General features: G+C 38.3%; 2 protein-coding genes across 2 annotated transcripts in view; one reads left to right on the forward strand and one right to left on the reverse strand.

Moving 5' to 3' along the window:
• Positions 1-19704, reverse strand: part of GTF2E2 (general transcription factor IIE subunit 2) — a 70032-nt gene extending 50328 nt beyond the window's left edge. Inside the window, exons 1-2 of the mRNA XM_060085952.1 lie at positions 19471-19704; positions 15650-15819 (exon numbers count right to left, since the gene is read on the reverse strand). Of these exons, the coding sequence (XP_059941935.1) occupies positions 15650-15815 (166 nt within the window). The 5' untranslated portion in view covers positions 15816-15819; positions 19471-19704. The remainder of the gene's footprint in view (positions 1-15649; positions 15820-19470) is intronic.
• Positions 1498-9422, forward strand: SMIM18 (small integral membrane protein 18). Its single transcript, XM_060085682.1, has 3 exons — positions 1498-1534; positions 8588-8666; positions 9089-9422. The coding sequence occupies exon 3, from the start codon at positions 9126-9128 to the stop codon at positions 9420-9422; it is 297 nt and encodes a 98-aa protein (XP_059941665.1). The 5' UTR covers positions 1498-1534; positions 8588-8666; positions 9089-9125.
• Positions 19705-19929: the final 225 nt, after the last annotated feature.

The raw sequence follows: 19929 nt of genomic DNA on the forward strand, positions 1-19929 counted from the left end.
TAGGAGGTTTTACTGTCTCATTTTAAACCTAAGAAAGCTCAGAGTAATAAGTGGCAGAGTAAAGATTCAAATCCAGTTGTAATCTCTGATATGTCTTGTATAAGAATCATTAACTAATATTTAACACAGGTTATTCCATCTCAAACTGGATATTTTGTCACAGTACAGAAATTCATAAATGCATATTTAGGGAATTCTTGTTTGACTTTAGGAAAATAATACTACATTTATCCTACACTACTAAATAAACAACTAACTGGAAAGACTATAAGTAACAGTTAAGGATCATGCTAAGGATAAGCACCATGCAAACGGTCAATCATGAAGCACATACAGTTTTGTTTACCATAAGGCCTCCAGTGTTTAACTCAATGCCAGGCACAGTCAACAATAAATATTAATTGACTGAATGAATGAACATAATAAGAATATTTCCACATACCCCTTTACTGGCCCTAGAAACAAATGTGCCAATTATCCATAATTTTAAAAAATAAGTCTGCACAGCATTTACCCAGTCTGCTGTTGTTCTAGTAGCCACTCCCATAAATAAAAACCTTGAATGTTGGGCTTCCCTGGTGGCGCAGTGGTTGAGAGTCTGCCTGCCGATGCAGGGGACACGGGTTCGTGCCCCGGTCCGGGAAGATCCCACATGCCACGGAGCGGCTGGGCCCATGAGCCGTGGCCGCTGAGCCATGGCCGCTGAGCCTGCGCGTCCGGAGCCTGTGCTCCGCAACGGGAGAGGCCACAACAGTGAGAGGCCCGCGTACCGCAAAAAAAAAACAAAAAACCTTGACTGTTAAGCTTAGACCACAACTCTAATACACTGTAAGAAAATCATTCTCTCTCTACACATCCAACTGAAGATTCTTTTGCAATGTAACTTTCACAGACTGCTTTTTTTTTTTTAACACAGGTGGTGTACCTACCAAAACTTACTCTTCTCCCAAAGAGCAGAAATAAAAACCTTATTTCCTTTCTTCTTCCTCAGAATTTCATCTAAATCAAACCACCACATGGAAATAATCACTTCCAGAGAGCAAGATTTACGTAAATAACAAGTATTAGAAAGAAGAGAAAGAAAATATCATTTATGAGATCTTACGCACACTTCATGGAGGAAACACCGTGCTGGTAAACCTGGACTGTTTGTTTCCCAGGTTACTGCCTCTCTCGACATTATCTTCTAGCCCTAGCACTGAACTAATCACTGAAGGATCTGAAATTCTACAGCTAAGCACTATGGAATCATCAATTTGTTACTAACTCACAAATTCCTGTGCAGAAATTTAGCTTAAAGACAAAAAAATAAGGCCAAATTAAGGGGTGACAGTTGAGAACGCAGACGGCTCTATTCAAATTTATGAATGATTTACTCCTAGGGTGGCAGGACTTAATGCAAATGCACGTAGAGGAAACTGTCAGCTGCACTGTGGTTCAACCAATAGAAGCACAGCTCCATCTTGGCTGTGCACTAGACTGCATTACAAACAGACGGATACCATCGCTTCAACTGCAGCCTTTCAGACAAGAGGTAGGTTATACGATCTTTTCATTTAATAATACATGTCCTTATGATACAATATAAATATTTTACCATAAAAACGAAGCAGAAAGCTTTGTTCCTACTAAAGACCCAAAAAATGTATTCATTTCATTGTTTGGTAGGATTTTATTATGAAAATATGAAGACTATCTTTGCTATTTGATAAGCACCCTTACCAACTGTGCCTTAACAGAAAATCATTACATTTTCTACGAACCTAATCTATATCCAGACCTTAGAGTAAGCCATATGCATGTGATGTTAAGAGGTTGTTACTTGCAAATTTCATTTTCTCCGAGCTATTTCATTTCAGCGGTTTGGTTTGTCTTAACAAAGGATTTTTCTTAAAGAAAAATCTAGACTAAAAGCAAATCCGGGACTAAAGCTTTCTGATTATATGTGCAAATTTAAAGCAGTTATTTATAAGAAAGTTTGCTGTATTTTAAGGAATATAAGAAAATAATTCAAAATTTTATTTGACTTTGAGTGTAGATGCAGAGAATGCCAATAAATTATCACATTGTGATTTTTATATAAAAATAAAAGGACCATAAAGGTACCATTACATAGGCTGCATTATACTGTAACCAAAGAGACCATTTATAGAGCTTTAGACTTTCATACATTTTCATTAAAATAATTCCCTACAGTCAAATTTTAAAGTCTCTATCACTATAACATACAAATCATGCTATTAAATAAAAACCTTCTTAAGCAGTGTTTCTTTTTTTATATGCCACAAAAATATACATTTATCACAGTATTTCTATATAATGTTAAAGTTATTCTTAAACCAAACTTAAAATAAATACACAGTAAGTCGTTTTGATAAACTAAATTTTAAAATAAAAATATGCTCTAAGAAGAATTGGTTATGGGAGGAAGGAGGGTACCTTTCAAGGTAATAAGATTACTTTCATAGCTAACAGCAATCATTCATGCCTACTAAAAATTACTATTCAACTGCTGACCGAATTTCTAATTCTACAATATTAAAGCATGAAAAAATAATTATTTAGTAAATGCTAGAGTTCCAGGATATTACCTATATATACTGACCTAAAGATCCAACTTCTGTGCTTTTCTTTGCTGGTAAATCTATTTTAAATTTTAAAGGGTTTTTTTTTTTTCGTAATTTTTATTCCTTCTGTTTCTTAACCAGTGTTCTGCTAGCATAAGCAAAGTATCCCTTACAAAGCCCAAAGGCTGCTGTAAGAAGATATTAGATCTCCCCAGGTTCAGTACAATGTGGTCAATTGCCTAGAAAACATTCCTGCTTGCTATACGAAGTATGGGAGCTCAAAAAAAGGTCTCAGATCAAATAAAAATAGCTTTGTCAAATAAAACAGTTAACTCATAACTCAAATTTCAGGTAAACTGTAGACAAAAACTCCTACCACCCACATTCTTTAAACATTATAATCAGCCTACATTTTACTGGCAATATATCTATAGTTAGTACAGATGGAGGCTCATTGCTCTTTAGCCAAACTAACTAAAGACATGGCCTAAGCCAGAGAGTTCCAGCATTGGGTGCGTTGCTCTACATATAAAGGCTATTACGATTAATTGATCATATTTCAAAGTGATATGCTTAAATGCACTAGAGAATTCAATTCAAGGCCTTTTTCCACAAATAGAGCAAAAGCATTATTTTATTCTGATCTGGCAATTCAAGGTTCCAGAACAGTTCCAAGTCCTATCCCTGTAAATATTTCACTAGGGCCTTTTAAAATGGGAGGAAAAATAGATGATGGGAATAGAAAATAGAAAATAGAAATATTAGAAAATAATAATAAACTAAAAATTATACATATAAGAGACTGTTCCTACGTTTTACTGTTTGCTCTCACTTTTCGTAAGGCATGTTACAGCATTTGCTTCACATAAATTTACATTTTAATTTCAAAATTAGCCTCAAAATACAAGAAAATCCTAATGATAAATGTCTTTCTACGTATCTAATTATGTCTAATTCATCAAAGCAAGACTTAGATTTTATCCTAAACTTAACACACAAAATTATTAGAGCTCTACCGTACTCTGCAAGAATAAACCACATTAAATTTAAGGTGGAAAATGAATCTATATTACAGGGTTTACTTTTTCCAGATATGCCCAGAAGCTAACTAAAAAGTGAATGTTTTGAGATGCTCATCAGTTATCAACACACTCACAAATGGCAAACTGTCATCATTCACAACATAAACCTGACATATATATATACTCTTTCTGAAAACTGCTTAGATGCTCCTAACTTACAAATACCCTTGGAAATGGCACATACTGCTATCCAGTCACTATGGCAAGTATAATTATCATAAGCATATTTGTGTGTGGATAAAGTACACAGTCTAACCAAAGTCACGATTTACTAATCCTAATTTTTTTAGAAGTAATCCAAACACAATGGATTATTAAAAACCAAAGGCAAGGAGTACTTCTGGGTTTGAATAAATAATACCCTCAAATGGTTCAAAAACCAAAGGAATATCACAAGGTACGTCTTGACAAGTCTCACACACATCCCGGTCCCCCAACTCTACTCTCGAACCAACCCCACAAGTAATCATTGTTAGTAATTTCTGTATATCCCCAAGATTTCTGTGCAGAAACAAGCAACTAAAAATATATATGATTTCCCTTTTTCCTCTATACACTGTCCTGCACTTTGTTTACTTAACAACATATCCTAGAAATCTTTCCATGTCACTACAGTCACCACATTCATGCTTAACATCCGACTGTGTGAGTATACTACATTAATTTAACCAGAAGAATAGTTCATTGATGGGTACAAGTTAACTTCAAAGTAAGTGAATTTAGTTGTGTGTCTGTCTGCCTGCCCCGCTTCTTGCCTCCCCTTATCTCTCCCTTCCCATCTCTCCCCCTCCCTCCCTCTCGCTCTACTTTTTTAGGAGCAAGGGGACCTGAAAAATTTTTAAGCAGTTCACTTGTACCTCAAAAATAAATAGAATATAAAAGTTCCTTAAGCCAACTTTCTAATCATTCTAAAATTTTATTTTGATTACATTATTAGTCTTTACAATTTCTCCCCAGTCTTAAGAAGTCACCACAAATTTAAAAAGGCCTACTCATGGGACTTCCCTGGTGGCCCAGTGGTAAAGAATCTGCCTTCCAATGCAGGGGAGGCAGGTTCGATCCCTGGTTGGGGAACTAATATCCCACATGCCGCAGGGCAACTAATCCCGCATGCCACAACTACTGAGCCCGCGCACCTCAACAAGAGGAAACCCAAACACCACAACTAGAGAGAAGCCCACGTGCCACAACAAACACACGACACAGCCAAAAATAAAAATAACAATGAAATAAATATTAAAATAAATAAAAATAAAAAGGCCTGCTCATAATAAATTAAAATACAAAGTAATAAATTCAGTATAATTTCAACCAGGTATGAGTTATAGATTTATACAGCCAATGTCTAGGATAAAAGAAAAAAATTACAAGTTTGATATGTTACAGAGATAAGATTATAGGTGATGCATTTTTTTAAATTAATTAATTTATTTATTATTTTTGGCTGTGTTGGGTCTTCGTTGCTGCGCACGGGCTTTCTCTATTTGCGGCGAGTGGGGGCTACTGTTTGTTGCAGTGCGGGGGCTTCTCACTGCGGTGGCTTCTCTTGTTGTGGAGCACGGGCTCTAGGCACACGGGCTTCAGTAGTTGTGGCACATGGGCTCTAGAGCGCAGGCTCAGTAGTTGTGGCGCACAGGCTTAGTTGCTCTGCGGCATGTGGGATCTTCCCGGACCAGGGCTTGAACCCGTGTCCCCTGCACTGGCAGGCAGATTCTTAACCACTGCACCACCAGGGAAGCCCATAGGTGATGCTTTTAATTTTTATTTTAAATTGCTATAATGATATTTTTGATATCAATCATGAAAAAGCAGTTTAAATTAACGTTAATTAATAGGGTAGATAAATTTCAGAGGCATAATGTAGAAATTACCTCACTCTACTCTCTCCTCCCTCCCCTACCATTGTTTCCCCTGCAGTCAGTTCTAATGCCAGAGAAATCTTCAAAAGAAATTCCCAAATTTTAAAAAGGAATCAACCTGAAAGGCCTTAACAGAAAGTCTAAGGAATACTGTCATCAGTGCTGAAGAGGGCTAGGTTAGCCAAGGTAAAATATTAGACAGACCCTCAAGCAATTCTTCCTGTTCTTCACCTACCCACATAAGTCGCACAATCCCCCATTTCACCAAGGTCCTAATCTTCCTCTCCCTCTCCTCTATTAGCTCTGCTTTTTAAAAAGCACCTGAAACTCATTCACACTGAAGTAAAAATAATTGTAACAAAGTAAAAATAATTGTAACAAAAATAATTGTAACAATTGTTACCCCTCCCAGGAATGTCTGCATTTTAGCAGTGGTAAAAATCCTAAAGGAGTTCCAAAGCTGAACATTTTTCAGGCATTTGTGTGTCTGTGCACATGCATTCATGACACTATCAGCAAGGCTGGATCAAAAAGGACTTAACTTTTGTCTCCGTTTGAGTTAGTTTCTCTAGGTTACTTGACTATTTGTGTAAAAGGTGGTTAAGTTCAGAGGCAGCAACACCACAGAGGTGGAGGGGTAGCCTATCAGGACTCCATACTGCACAACCCCCATTTACACTGTATTCTACCTGAATGGCACCCACTCCACAACAAAACATGACTGGTGCTCCCCAGAGCTGTACAACGCAGCAGCCTGCTTTCTATAAGGGTGTGCTTGCAAGAGAAAAATTCAAAAGATAAAAGAGTAACTTTGAGGGCTTTCCCTGGTGGCGCAGTGGTTGAGAGTCCATCTGCCGATGCAGGGGACATGGGTTCGTGACCCGGTCCGGGAAGATCCCACATGCTGCGGACAGGCTGGGCCCGTGAGCCATGGCCGCTGAGCCTGTGTGTCCGGAGCCTGTGCTCCGCAACGGGAGAGGCCAAAACAGTAAGACGCCCGCGTACCGCAAAAAAAAAAAAAAAAAAAAAAAGAGTAACTTTGAAAGGCTGGGTCTCTTGACATAGTTTGAAATACTGTAATGTAATGGGAAGTTACTCAAATACCTGTGTTCCAGACAATGCATTTTTGTATGTCCCAGAACAGAAGCAATTAATTCAATTACTGTCCATTAGTCTCTTGTCCCTCATTTCAAGATGAAAGGTGAACAAGCACCATAAATGGATTCTTAAATCCAACAAGAAAAAATGAATTTAAGCCTTTACTTTTGGCCTCAGATCATCAATTTAACCTTCAAAATATATGAAGGAAAAAAGGAAGGGACCAAGTCCATCCAAAGAAGTGAGATGATCCGCCACACAAATCAGATTTAAAGAAAAAAGAAAAAAAAAACTTAGAAAATATTAGTTTATTAACCCCAAAGTTTTAAAATTATACTTATAAAGGAAACAAATCTAAGGAATTATATTGTTATGTTTGGGGGTTTTAAGTCAGTTTTTAATCTTTTTTGGTGTGAAAATGATATTGTGGTTATATTTAAAGACAGAGTCCTCACCTTTTAAGAGATATATACTGAAATATTCCTAGATGAAGTGACATGATGTCTGGGATTTGCCTCAAAATAATCCATGGAATGGAAGTGAGCAGAGATATAGACTGGCCAAGAATTGATCAATGAAGCTGTGTTATAAGCACATGGGTGTTTATTGTACTCTTATACTTCTTTTTTTTTTTTTTTCACCTACTCTTATACTTCTGTACTACCTTGAAATTTTCTATAAATGAAACATACTCTCACACACAAGTTATCTCCAGCACTTAGAAAAGTATTTGTTGGGACCTCCCTGGTGGTCCAGCAGTTAAGACTCCACACTCCCAATGCAGGGGGCCCGGGTTCAATCTCTGGTCAGGGAACTAGATCCCACATGCTGCAACTAAGAGCCCACATGCCGCAACTAAAAGATCCCATGTGCCGCAACTAAAGATCCCGCATGCCGCAACTAAAGACCCTGCATGCCACAACTAAAGATCCCGTGTACCCAACAAAAATCCCACATGCTACAACTGAGACCCAGCACAGCCAAATAAATAAATAAATATTTTTTAAAAAAGGATTTGTTACACAGTAAGTAATCAATAAACATTTGTTTACAAGAATGAAAGTCTATTTACAACTATGTAGCAAAAAAATCACACAAAATAATTCATTTCTTTCATAAAAACAAGCACACAAACTGACAACAGTCGCTGAATTAGGGAAGTGGAACTATGGGGTATTTTCCTCTCATTTCAAAAGCTTCTTGGTATACAGAGGTATTTTATAATTTTTTCAAAAAGCCCGAGATATTTTTGGGGTTTTTGTTTATTTATTTTTGACTGGGTCAGGTCTTGGTTGCGGCACGCGGGATCTTCATTGCGGCATGTGGGCTTCTCTCTAGTTGTGGTGTTCAGGCTTTCTCTCTCTAGTTGGGCATGCAGGCTCCAGAGCACGTGGGCTCTGCAGTTTGTGGCACGTGGGCTCTCTAGTTGAGGTGCGTGGGCTCAGTAGTTGAGACACGCAGGCTCAGTAGCCTTGTGGCATGTGGGAATCTTAGCTCCCCAACCAGAGATTGAACCCGCGTCGCCTGCATTGGAAGGTGGATTCTTTACCACTGGACCACCAGGGAAGTCCCCTTAAAAAGATGTTTTTGAATGATTAAGATAATAAAGTCATTTATTATTTTTAATACTATCAGATCTTCAATCCTTACAGTCCCACTTAAGGCCCAACAAGTATCAGGTCAACAAGAGCAAAGCTTAATGCGAGAACAGTGAAACTTTAACTCACTGGCTAATTTTGTGAGATGGAATAATAATTTAATAATACATACCTTTGGGATGCTGAATTTGCCTGTTTTTTTTTAATATTCCTGTCCATAGGTCATTTAGGTATTATGAAACATTTAAGACTATCATATACATAACCAAAAAGAATCCTAAGATTAAGGTCTCTTCATAGGCAACTTTAATCGAAAACTGTTTTATACTTATTCTGAAAACTGTCATTATTTGGCTTTTCTTTCTCTACTAATTTTCACTCAGCCGTTATTTCCTGATTCAGATCACCTGTCCTGGAAGTTTAAAGGAGTGGAAATAGACAGAAATACACTGAACCAAGAAGGTGAGAAGGATGCACGAGGGCAATGGGAAAAGCTCTTCTGCGGACAGTTTGAAGAGCACAACTTTAAAATGCTAAGATTTTTTTTGTAGCAGCTCTCTGACCACTGCTTTAATCAAGTTTTAAACCAATTCAGCTGCCTTTTTTTCTCCCTCCATTAGCAGTTAATTTCTGTATATGAATCTTGATCATAAATATTTGTCTAACAAATGATATACATTAAAAAATACATAGTATGGTTTACAGAGTACACTGCATAGATATCAAAAAAAATTCAAGAATACCATTCAGGCATTAATTCTGACAGAAAATAAGGAAGACTCATGCAGCCTATATAAATTTACTAACAAATCTTAGAAACTGACATTTGAATTGACCAATCTGTAGAGTTTGGTTACATATATTCATTTTCTACCTTTCTACAGATTCAAACGAGCGATATAAGAAGTGGAATCTCTAAGAATGGCCTCCCAGACCTCCAGCCTCTGGAATGAAACAACTACATCTGTTTATCAGTACCTTGGTTTTCAAGTTCAAAAAATTTACCCTTTCCATGATAACTGGAACACTGCCTGCTTTGTCATTCTGCTTTTATTTATATTTACAGTGGTATCTTTAGTGGTGCTGGCTTTCCTTTATGAAGTGCTTGACTGCTGCTGCTGTGTAAAAAACAAAACTGTGAAAGACTTGAAAAATGAACCGAACCCTCTTAGAAGTATGATGGACAACATCAGAAAACGTGAAACTGAAGTGGTCTAGTACTCTACATAAGATGAACAAAAGCTCTGAAAACAGCCGTCAGTTACTGAGAAAAAAAGAAAAATTTCAGAGGTCAACTGTTATTACAAAACTGACTATGAATAATTAAAAGATTTCTACTAGAAGGGAAAAACAAGTTAAATATGCACTTTGTGTGTGTATCGATTTCATTAAATATACAGTAAAACTTTCACAAATGTGAATAATTTACCTATTTATTTAAAATAACACTTCAAAAACTAGTTAAAAGATTCATAGAACTCAATACTAGGCATTAAAAAGCAAACTGGAAACCAAAAGAAAGGTTTATGATCCCAAAATAACATACCTAAACAAACCATGTGAACTAAAAAACAGAGTACTATCCTTCATATATTTTGGTAATTAAATGCTACTTAAAATACTTATCTAAATCCAAAGTAAAGTATTCCCACTTATACATTGTCCCTACTTACTAAGAAGCAATACTTTCTAGTTTATTGAAGACAACTTAAACATTTTTAAAGATTTAAGTTTTATGTAGGATTAGTGTGGGGAAAAAAAGACTCAAAATACTCAGCAAGGTCACAAGGACACGTGCATAAACTTTTCATAAAACTGACCTACTGTTTAGTAAGAAATACATGGTATAAGATGAGCTGTTTTCAAACTAAAACTTCCTAGCATACCCCCCTAAATTGCATTTCTTGAGCTTGTTCTTTCATTATGCCTCTCGCATTCACACTCCCAAGGACTAAGATACCCAATGCAAAAAGACTGCCAGGTAACTCCCTGGTGGTTCAGTAGTTAGGACTGGACGATTTCACTGCCGGGACCTGGGTTCAATCCCTGGTCCAGGAATTAAGATCCCGAAAGCTGCGCAGTGTGGCCAAAAAAAAAAAGACTGCCAAAAAAGTCAAGAGCAAGTCAAAAGCTAGGACCACTTAACACCTGTTAAGAAATATGGCAATCTTATTTCTTGGAATGCCAAAGGCTTTACAGTATTATATTTTATAACCCTGACACTATTTTGCTACTACCCATGAGCAAACCAAAATATGCTTTTAACCACTACACTATAACTGCCCTTAGACCAGAAATGTCACTCCTGGAAATTTATTCTGAGAAATTACTTCAAAAGAAAAAACTGAAGATACAAAGATGTTTACAATAGCATTACTCAAAATAAAATAATTGGAAGTAACGGCACTTAACTAAATGTGTCTCATCAACATTAAGAAGCAACTGAAAATTATGGCAAAACAGAAAATACTTGATATGGGAAGTGAAAAATAAGTATCTGTCATTTTCAACTTAGAGGGCCCTACATGCCAGTCTGAAATTGCTTTTCCACACAATGTTTTTATATTTTTCTTTTAACGTTAGAAACAAACACAAATAACGTAACCAACTTTCAAAGGACTTGTGGAACTTAGGTATACAAAATATTCTGGTAACCAAGAGCTACTCTGAGCACTTGTTAAAACCACATTTTCATAAATGGAAAACTTTGGGGTCCTTGCCATAGATGGGAAGCATACAGGTCCTTTAATAACTAGATTTTTTGATAACATACGCTACCTTTTCCCTACCCTACCCCGTAATCTATTTAGCCATTTAACAAATATGTACTGAGTGCTTCCATGTGTGAGGGATTAGGTTACAGTGGCAAACAAGTAATCATGCAATTACAGTGGCACACAATAGCTTTGTCAGAAACGGAGTACTCTGGGAATTCAAAGGCTAAGCAATAAACACAAACTGGAAAGTGGGAATGACTTTAAAGCTGAAACCTAGAAGAGGAATAGGAGTTAACAAAAAGGAAAGAGGGAAGGAGGTAAGAAAGAACATTCCAGGAAGAGGAAATAATATGAGCAAAGGCCAAGAGGGAAGACAGTGAAGCATGTTAGAGGAGCAACAAGCCAGTAGCATTAGGACAGAATACAAGGAGAAAAGTGAGATATGGGCACAAAAGATAAGGGGAACAAGATCAAGTACAGCATGTAGGCTGCAGGAAAAGGTGGGCTTTGTCTGAAAAGCAATGATCAGCCTTAAGCAGAGAATGACATCATCAGATTCATGATTAGAAAAATCACTGACTGTTGTACAGAGAATGGCCAGTAGGGAAGCTAAACCAGGACACCTGACAAGCAGCTGACCGGGCAATCCAATGGTAGTGGCCCCGAGCTAGGGTGGTATGGTAGTCTTTAGTGTTTACACCCAGTATTTCCAGCTCCCCTCTTTCTGAGCACATGGAACTGGATGGGTACAGCCCTGTGACTAGCTCTGGCTAATGAGCTGTGAGAGGAATTGATGTGTATCACCTCCAGACCACAGCATTTAACTGCCAGGCAAGATCTTCCAGAGTCCTCTTTCCCTCGGGCATTGAAACAAAACCAACAACATTTGAAATATCAGCTGCTCTATCAGCTTGGGTCCTTGAGTGACTGTAATGAGCTAAGACCCCTGCCAACACATGATAAACATGTGGTATGAAAGAGAAACAAACCTTTGTTGTTTTAAGCCACTGAGATTTTGGAGCAAAGATATTCTTAAGTAGATCAAAGAGACCAGGTCTAAGAGCAGGTGTCTGTTAATGTTTAAAACAATTTGTAAAATTTTATTATGAATTCATGTAAATTTCATTGTAATGAGAGATAATCAAACCTAATGCACGTGCTAACAAGAATGATAAACCTCCTTTGATAGAAAGACTGGCTCTGCTTTAACATCAGTAAAACAGCTTGAAGAACATCTAACAAGATGACATCAATAAAGATTACACTGCTACACTCTGAAGGAGGTAAATAATTTCTGTTGTGAATTAAGTTGCGCTGACCTAGCTGTCTAAAAGATAACAGCCTAAGAGTAAACTAAACCCAAAATAAGCAGAAGGAAGGAAATAATAAATGCTGAAGTGGAAATAAATGAAATTTTTAAAAACCAGAAAAACAGATAAATCAGTGAAACAAAGAGTTGTTTTTTTTAAAGATCAACAAAATTGACAAAGCTTTAAACTGGACTAACCAAAAAACAAAACAAAAACAAATAAACAAAAAATTCCTAAAATTAGAAATGAAAGAAGGGAGGGATATCACTATTGACCTTTAGAAATCAAAAGCGAATACTCTAAAAAACTCTGGACAATGTAGATGACGACATGGACAAACCCCTAAAAAGACAAACTACCAAATTAACTCAAGAAGAAATAGAAAATCTGAATAGATCTATAGGAAGAAATTTCAACCAAGAGCATCCCACAAAGGAAAGCTCAGGCCCAAATGGCTTCCCTAGTGAATTCTATCAAATATTTAAGGAGAAATTTATATCAAACCTTCACAAACCTTTCCAGAAAACAGAGGAAAAGGAAATACTTCACAAATCGTTTGAGGCCAGAAATACCCCAAAAAGCACAAGAGAAGAAAACTACAGACCATATTCCTCACGAGTACAGATACAAAAATCCTGTACAAAATATCAGCAAAAATTCTGTACAAATATTACAGAAGTAGATTATTCAGCAAAATGAACCCCACAACAAATAAAAAGGATTACACACCATGACCAAGTAGGATTTATTCCAAGAATATAAGGTTGGCTTAACATCTGAAAACAAATTAATGTAATATACCATATTAATAAAAAACAAGAACAAACATGATTACCTCAATAGATGCAGAAAAAGCATTTAACAACATCCACTACCCATTTATACTAAAAGCTCTCAACAAACTAAAAATAGAGGGGAACTCCTGATAAAGGGCACCTACAAAAACCCTGCAGCTAACATACATAATAGTGAAAGACTGAATGCTTTCCCCCTAAGATAGGAACAAGCGAAAGATATTCACACTCACTACTTCTATTACTAGCCAAATACTAACAGTCAAGAAAAAGAAAGAAAAGGCATTCATATTGGCAAGGTGAAGTAAAACTGTTCTTATTCACAGATTACAAAATTTTACATATAGATAATCCTAAAAAATCCACACAAAAAACTAGAAATAATGAGTTCAGCAAGGTTGCAGAGTTTGAGATCAGTGTACAAAAATCTACTGTGTTTCCATATACTAGCAATTAACAATCCAAATATCAAATTAAGAAAACAATTTCATTCACAATATCAAAAAGAATAAAATATTTAGAATTTAACAAAGCAAGACATACATTAAAAACTACAAAACATTGTTGAAAGAAATTAGAAACCTTAAAAAAAGGAAAGATAGCCATGTTAATTGACTGAAAGACTTAATATTGTTAAGATAGCAATTCTCAATGCAATCCCTATCAAAATCACAGCTGGCTCTTTTACAGATGAGACCTGACAAGCTGATCCTAAAATTTATATGGAAATGCAAAGGCTCCAGGAAAAACCAGAACAACTTTGAAAAAAAGAACATAACTGAAATACTTACTTCCACACTTCCCAATTTCAAAACGCCACTAGAATGCTACAGCAATCAAGAGAATATCGTACTGGCATAAGGACAGAGATATGAGTCAACGGAACCTAATTTAGATTCCAGAAAAAACTCTCACTTGTAGTCAATTGATATTCAACAATGATGCCAATGCAAGTCAATGGGGAAAAGAAAGTTTTTTCAAGAAATGGTGCAGGGACAACTGAATAACCACACACAAAAAGATGAATTTACACCCTTATGTTAAACCATACATTAAAAAATCAACTCAAACATATCACAGACCTAAATCTAAGAGCTAAAACTATAAAACTCTTAGAAGAAAACACAGGAGGAATTTTTTATGACCTTGGGTTAGGCAAAGATTTCTTAAATATGACACCAAGAACACATGTGATATTGGATCAAGAAACTGTACCCAGAATATATAAAGAACTCTTACAAATCAGTAGGAAGAAGACAACCCAATTTTTTCAAATGGGCAAAAAATTTTGAATAGACATTTCACCAAAAGACACATGATCAATAACACATGAAATGATGTTCAACATAATCAGTCATTAGGGTACTGCACATTAAAACCACAATAATACCACCTCACACCCACCAGAATGGCTATAATCAAAATGACAAGGAATAACAAGTGTTGGCAAGAATAAGAAAAAAAAAATGGAACCCACATGCATTGATGGTGAAAATGTAAAACGGTGCAGCCATTTTGGTAGTTTCTTAAAAAATTAAGCATAAATTCACCACATGACCAAGAAATTCCACTCTTAAGTGGAATTCTATCCAAGAGGAAAAAAATACACGTCCATACAAAGACTTGTATGTGAATGTTCCCAGCAGCACTATTCATAATAGCCAAAAAGTGGAAATAATCCAAATGTCCATTAACTGGTAAACAGATAAACAAATTGTGGTATATATCATACAACGGAATACTCTTCAGCAATAAAATGGAATGAAATACTGATACATACTACAACATGGATAAATCCTGGGCAAAATGTCAGCAAACTGAATCCCACAACAAAGGATTACACGCCATGACCAAGTAGGATTTATTCCAAGAATGCAAGGTTGGTTTAACATCTGAAAATCCGTTAATGTAATATATCATATTAACAGAGAACAAGAACAATATTATCATCTCAACAGATGCCAGGTAAAAGAAGCCACATACTGAAGAACACATACTGTACAATTCCAATTATATGAAATGTCCAGAAAAGGCAAATATATAGAGAAAGAAGTAGATTATTAATTATCAGAGGCTGAGGTGGGAACAAAAATTCAATTGTAGTAATAGTTGTTGCACAACTCTATAAACTTACTAAAAATCTTTGAATTATACCCTTAAAACGAGTGAACGGTACAGTACATAAATTAAACCTCAGTGAAGTGTTTTGTTTTTTTCTTAAAGATAATAACCTAAATTCTAACTACAAAACTATTAACATCTTAAGAGCAAAAAATTCTCATCGTCCCATCCCTTATACTTAACAAAGTCCCTAACAAACAATATGAATGATGAACTAAAAAATGAACTAAATGGTTTCCCGAAAAATAAAAGCTGAACAGTCTTAAAGAGTCAGGGTTCCCCTGGTGGCGCAGCAGTTGAGAGTCCGCCTGCCAATGCAGGGGACATGGGTTCGTGCCCCGGTCCAGGAAGATCCCACGTGCCGCGGAGCGGCTGGGCCCGTGAGCCATGGCCACTGAGCCTGCGTGTCCGGAGCCTGTGCTCCACAACGGGAGGGGCCACAACAGTGAGAGGCCAGCGTACCGCAAAAAAAAAAAAAAAAAAAAAGAGTCAATTCTACTAACCAGAATTTTGTTTAGAGCCTGATGATCCTCCATGTTCTAGCTTCGATTTCTTCTTCTTTGATGCTGATGAAGATGACTCAGAAGATACAGAACGTTTTTCTACTACAGGAGTGGAAAGAGCTCGTTTTTTGAACAGCTCCCGTTCTCTCAAGAGACTTGGATCCATAATGCTGCAAAGATAAAAATAAGTTTCTTTAATACAGATTCCAGCCACTCAAATCTATGTGCCAAATCCACAGGTCTCAACAAGAGTTACTTCCCAAACAGAATTACCTTTTATTACTAGTTCTCTAGCACTTGTATTTATGCACTTACTCATTCACTCAAAAAATTCTTTAATTAGTGCCTGTTATATGCCAAGCACTGTGCTAGGCACTAGTAAAGAAAAATAGGATTATTCTCTAAAGTTCTAGAACTACACTGTCCAATATGACAAACAGCCACTGGCCGAAGTGCTGACTAAGCACCTGAAATGGGGCTAGAGTTGAGATGTACTCTAAGTGTAAAATACACCTGCATTTAAGACTCAATACAACAAAAAGAACTTTTTAAATTACTGAAATATTTTAGACTGATTATGATAATGTGATAATAGTTTGGATATACTGGGTTAAGTAAAATATTAAAATTAATTTCCCCTATTTTTTTTTTTTTAAATTATGGCTACTAGAAAATTTTAAATTACATGTGTGGCTCACACTTGCAGCTCACTCTGTATTCCTACTGGACAATGCTGCTTTAGGAACAACAGCAGGACTACTGGGTGGAAATTAGGAGACAAATTTAGGCTCATTGCAAACAAATGAGAACCATCAGAATTGCTTATAAATTAAAAGGTATATTTTAAAACTGGTGGACTCTCATAAGTAGTGAAGAGGCTGGATTAATATGTGTTAGAAATATCTACAGAAAATTCCTGATTTGGAAGGAGGTGGGACTAGACCTCTTTGGGTTTTTTCCCAGTTTTAAAACTCTACAATTCCAAGCAACTTCAGTACAACCAGGGAAGCCACAGGTCATTCAACAAGTATTTTAAAACATTCCTCTCTTGTCTGAACTCTCCCTAGAACCCCATGGAGAGTCTCAGAAGTACACAAGCTGACTACGAAAATGATTTCTATACTATTAAGACTAGTGTTCATAAGTTGGGAAGCAAAGTCCCAGAGGAAAAAGACTTTTATACTTTGAAAGCCTTCAAGCATGGGGTAGGTCAACAAATATTTAAGTGAGTAACGAACAGAAGAACATCTTTAAATTGCTCTAGTCTCATTGTTAATGGTTTTACAATCCTTTATTAAATGTCTTCTGTTTGGGCTTCCCTGGTGGCGCAGTGGTTAAGAATCTGCCTGCCAATGCAGGGGACTCGAGTTCAAGCCCTGGTCCGGGAAGATCCCACATGCCGCAGAGCAACTAAGCCCGAGCGCCACAACTACTGAGCCTGTGCTCCAGAGCCCGCGAGCCACAACTACCAAAGCCCGCGCGCCTAGAGCCCGTGAGCCACAACAAGAGAAGCCACCGCAATGAGAAGCCCGCAAACCGCAACGAAGAGTAGCTCCCTCGCAGCAACGAAAGACCCAATGAAGCCAAAAATAAATAAATCAAATAAGTAAATTTATTTTTTAAAAAGCAATGAATAAATAAAACGTGACTTAGCATGCTAAAAGTTAAAAATATAAGCATTGAATAATTACTCAGCCATTAAAAAGAATGAAATAATGCCATTTGCAGCAACACGGATGGACCTAGAGATTATCATACTAAGCGAAGTCAGAAAGAGAAACACCAATACCATATGCTATCACTTGTATGTGGCATCTAAAATATGACACAAATGAACATATCTACGAAACAAAAACAGACTCACAAATATAGAGAACAGACTTGTGGTTGCCAAGCGGGGAGGTGGGGGGAAGGACTGAGAGTTTGGGTTAGCAGATGCAAACTATTATATGTAGGATGCATAAACAAGGTCCCACTGTATAGTACAAGGAACAATATTCAATATCCTGAGATAAACCATAATGGAAAAGAATATGAAGAATATATAAGTATACCTGAGTCACTGTGCCGTACAGCAGAAATTAAACACAACATCGTAAGCCAACTATGCTTCAATAAAATTTAAAATATATACATATATAAAAGCATTGATAAGAAATAATCAGAGTAAACTTCAGCTAAGGAACGAAATAAGAATCACCGGCACGGGACCTCAAATCTAAGACCTGCCTTCTTCCCTCAGTTCTAATCCCTAACAGCAGCATGACCTGGGCAATCTACTAGACCTCCCTAAATCCAATTTTATCATAAGTAAAATAAGGGTACTACCAATGCTGTGTACATCTAGCCCAACTGTAAGAATAAGCTGAGAAAATGTTTGTGAAAATGGTTTTTTAAATAGTAAAGCTATACAAATATATGTTATTTCAGTACTATTATTTCGAGTTGGATCTGAAAAGAAGGAACCGAATGATAACACTGGGGTGAGGAAGGCAGGAGGCAGTCTTGGGGAGGAGGAGTGTCAGAACAAGAAAGGAGAATTCCCCAGTGATAAGGTGAGGGCAACAAGCCTAAAACAGGAAACATCTGTTATCTGTTTATTTCACCTTGTAAAGACAGATAACTAACCCCGGCTGCTATAACCATGATTTTAACACAGATTTAAACAAAAGCCTTACAGTTTACAAAGACCTGATGTTTACAGCATTTGATCCTCACAACTCTACGAGGTAACTGGTACTTCGTGTTATTTCTATTTTAATACGTGAAATCTGAAGTGAAGAGGCATCGTTAAGGTCACACAGCTGAAAGTACCTGAGCCAGGACACGAATATCCTGACTCCTAAATCAGGTGCCCCTCACTCCAGACCTGAAATACTGGTAAAGGCCTCCCAAGCAAAGGCGACCTGTGTAGTTACGGATCAAGTTCAATGGCACGTAGAACAGGTTTAAGGTCTTTCACCATCACATGCTCCGCCTAACTTTTCCTCACAAGACTACGCAGTATCTGTAGAGCTTTACATGTACTGCCCTGTGTTGTAGACAGGACACATCATCCTGCCCATCTGACATTAACAAAAAACAAAAAAACAAACCACAACTCAGAGAGTCCATGTGTTCCCCCAATAAGAAGCCAAAAGTTAAATGAAAATCTTCTGGCTCCAAAGCCCACATTCCTTCCACTTTATCATTTGACTTCTTTCAACCTTTCTGCTCTTTCCTCTCTTAGCTTCTTTCCCGCCTGCGCCTCGCAGGTGCCAACACTGCTATGAATAGCCGGCAAGCTGAGAATAGACACTGGCTCACCTCTTAAATGACAGAAACGTAGAGGTGGACGGAAAAAAGGTTGCCGCAGCTATTTGTTTCGGGAAATGTCTTTAGGCTTTGCAGGAAACAACCATTATAACTCAAGCTTAGGAATCATTCCAAAGTAGGTCTCCAAAAGGCAGCTGAAAACAACAGTCTGGGAAGGAGCACCTACATCCCAGCCTTTAGGTGGCTGGGCACCGTTTCCCCAAACTCCACACACCTGGTTCCTACGGCAGCTGCTAATGCAAGCTTGGGGGGGGGGGCAGGAAGAGGCACAATCAGCTCTCCGATGTGAATTTCCCCTCTTTCTAACCCAAAACTTTGCTCAATGAACCTCCGGCCTAAAAGACGATGCTCCCGAGAAGGTGTTAGCAGGTTTCAGCGTTTCGCGCCGGGAACGGCGGCCCCAGCCTCCCGCGGGGTGGGAGGCCCGCTCGCCCCCGGGCGGAGGCGGCCCGGAGGAACAACAGGCCGGGGCTCCGCGCCCCTCACCCAGCTACTGCAGCCCCTACCTGAGCTAGGAGGGCCACCCCACGAGCCCGGCCGCCGCCTCCCAGAGCCTCCTCCTCTACAGCCGCACACGCCCGCGTGGCCGCCGCTTCCTGCTCGTCGTCAGCGTCCCCGCTCGCCCGCCCGCACGCTCAGCGCTACCCCGCCAGGTCGGGGTCTCCGCACTGGCGGCGGCGGCGGCGGCGGCGGCGGCGGCCGTTCAGACAGCGACTCGGCCCCGGGCTCCGCCCGCCACTTCCTGATCCGCGGGTTCGGAGCTCAATCCCGGCAGCCACCGCGGCCCTTCGGCCGCGAGAACGCGCATGCGTCCTTAAGTACCCCGCCCGGGGAGGGGAATCCAGAGCTGGGGCGTCCCTGGTCTCTATGACAACGGGAGGGTGGTTTGGAGCGGGGCTTAAGTGGGAGTTAAGTAGCCGCAGCTGAGAGGGAAGAAATCTTTCCTTCACAGAAATAGAACTGTG

This window comes from Mesoplodon densirostris, chromosome 20 (assembly GCF_025265405.1).
Source record: "Mesoplodon densirostris isolate mMesDen1 chromosome 20, mMesDen1 primary haplotype, whole genome shotgun sequence".
Lineage (NCBI taxonomy): Eukaryota > Metazoa > Chordata > Mammalia > Artiodactyla > Ziphiidae > Mesoplodon > Mesoplodon densirostris.

What these genes read in the sequence shown, in the direction of transcription:
- SMIM18 (XM_060085682.1), top strand. Translation starts at nt 9,126, where the DNA reads ATGGCCTCCCAGACCTCCAGCCTCTGGAATGAAACAACTACATCTGTT.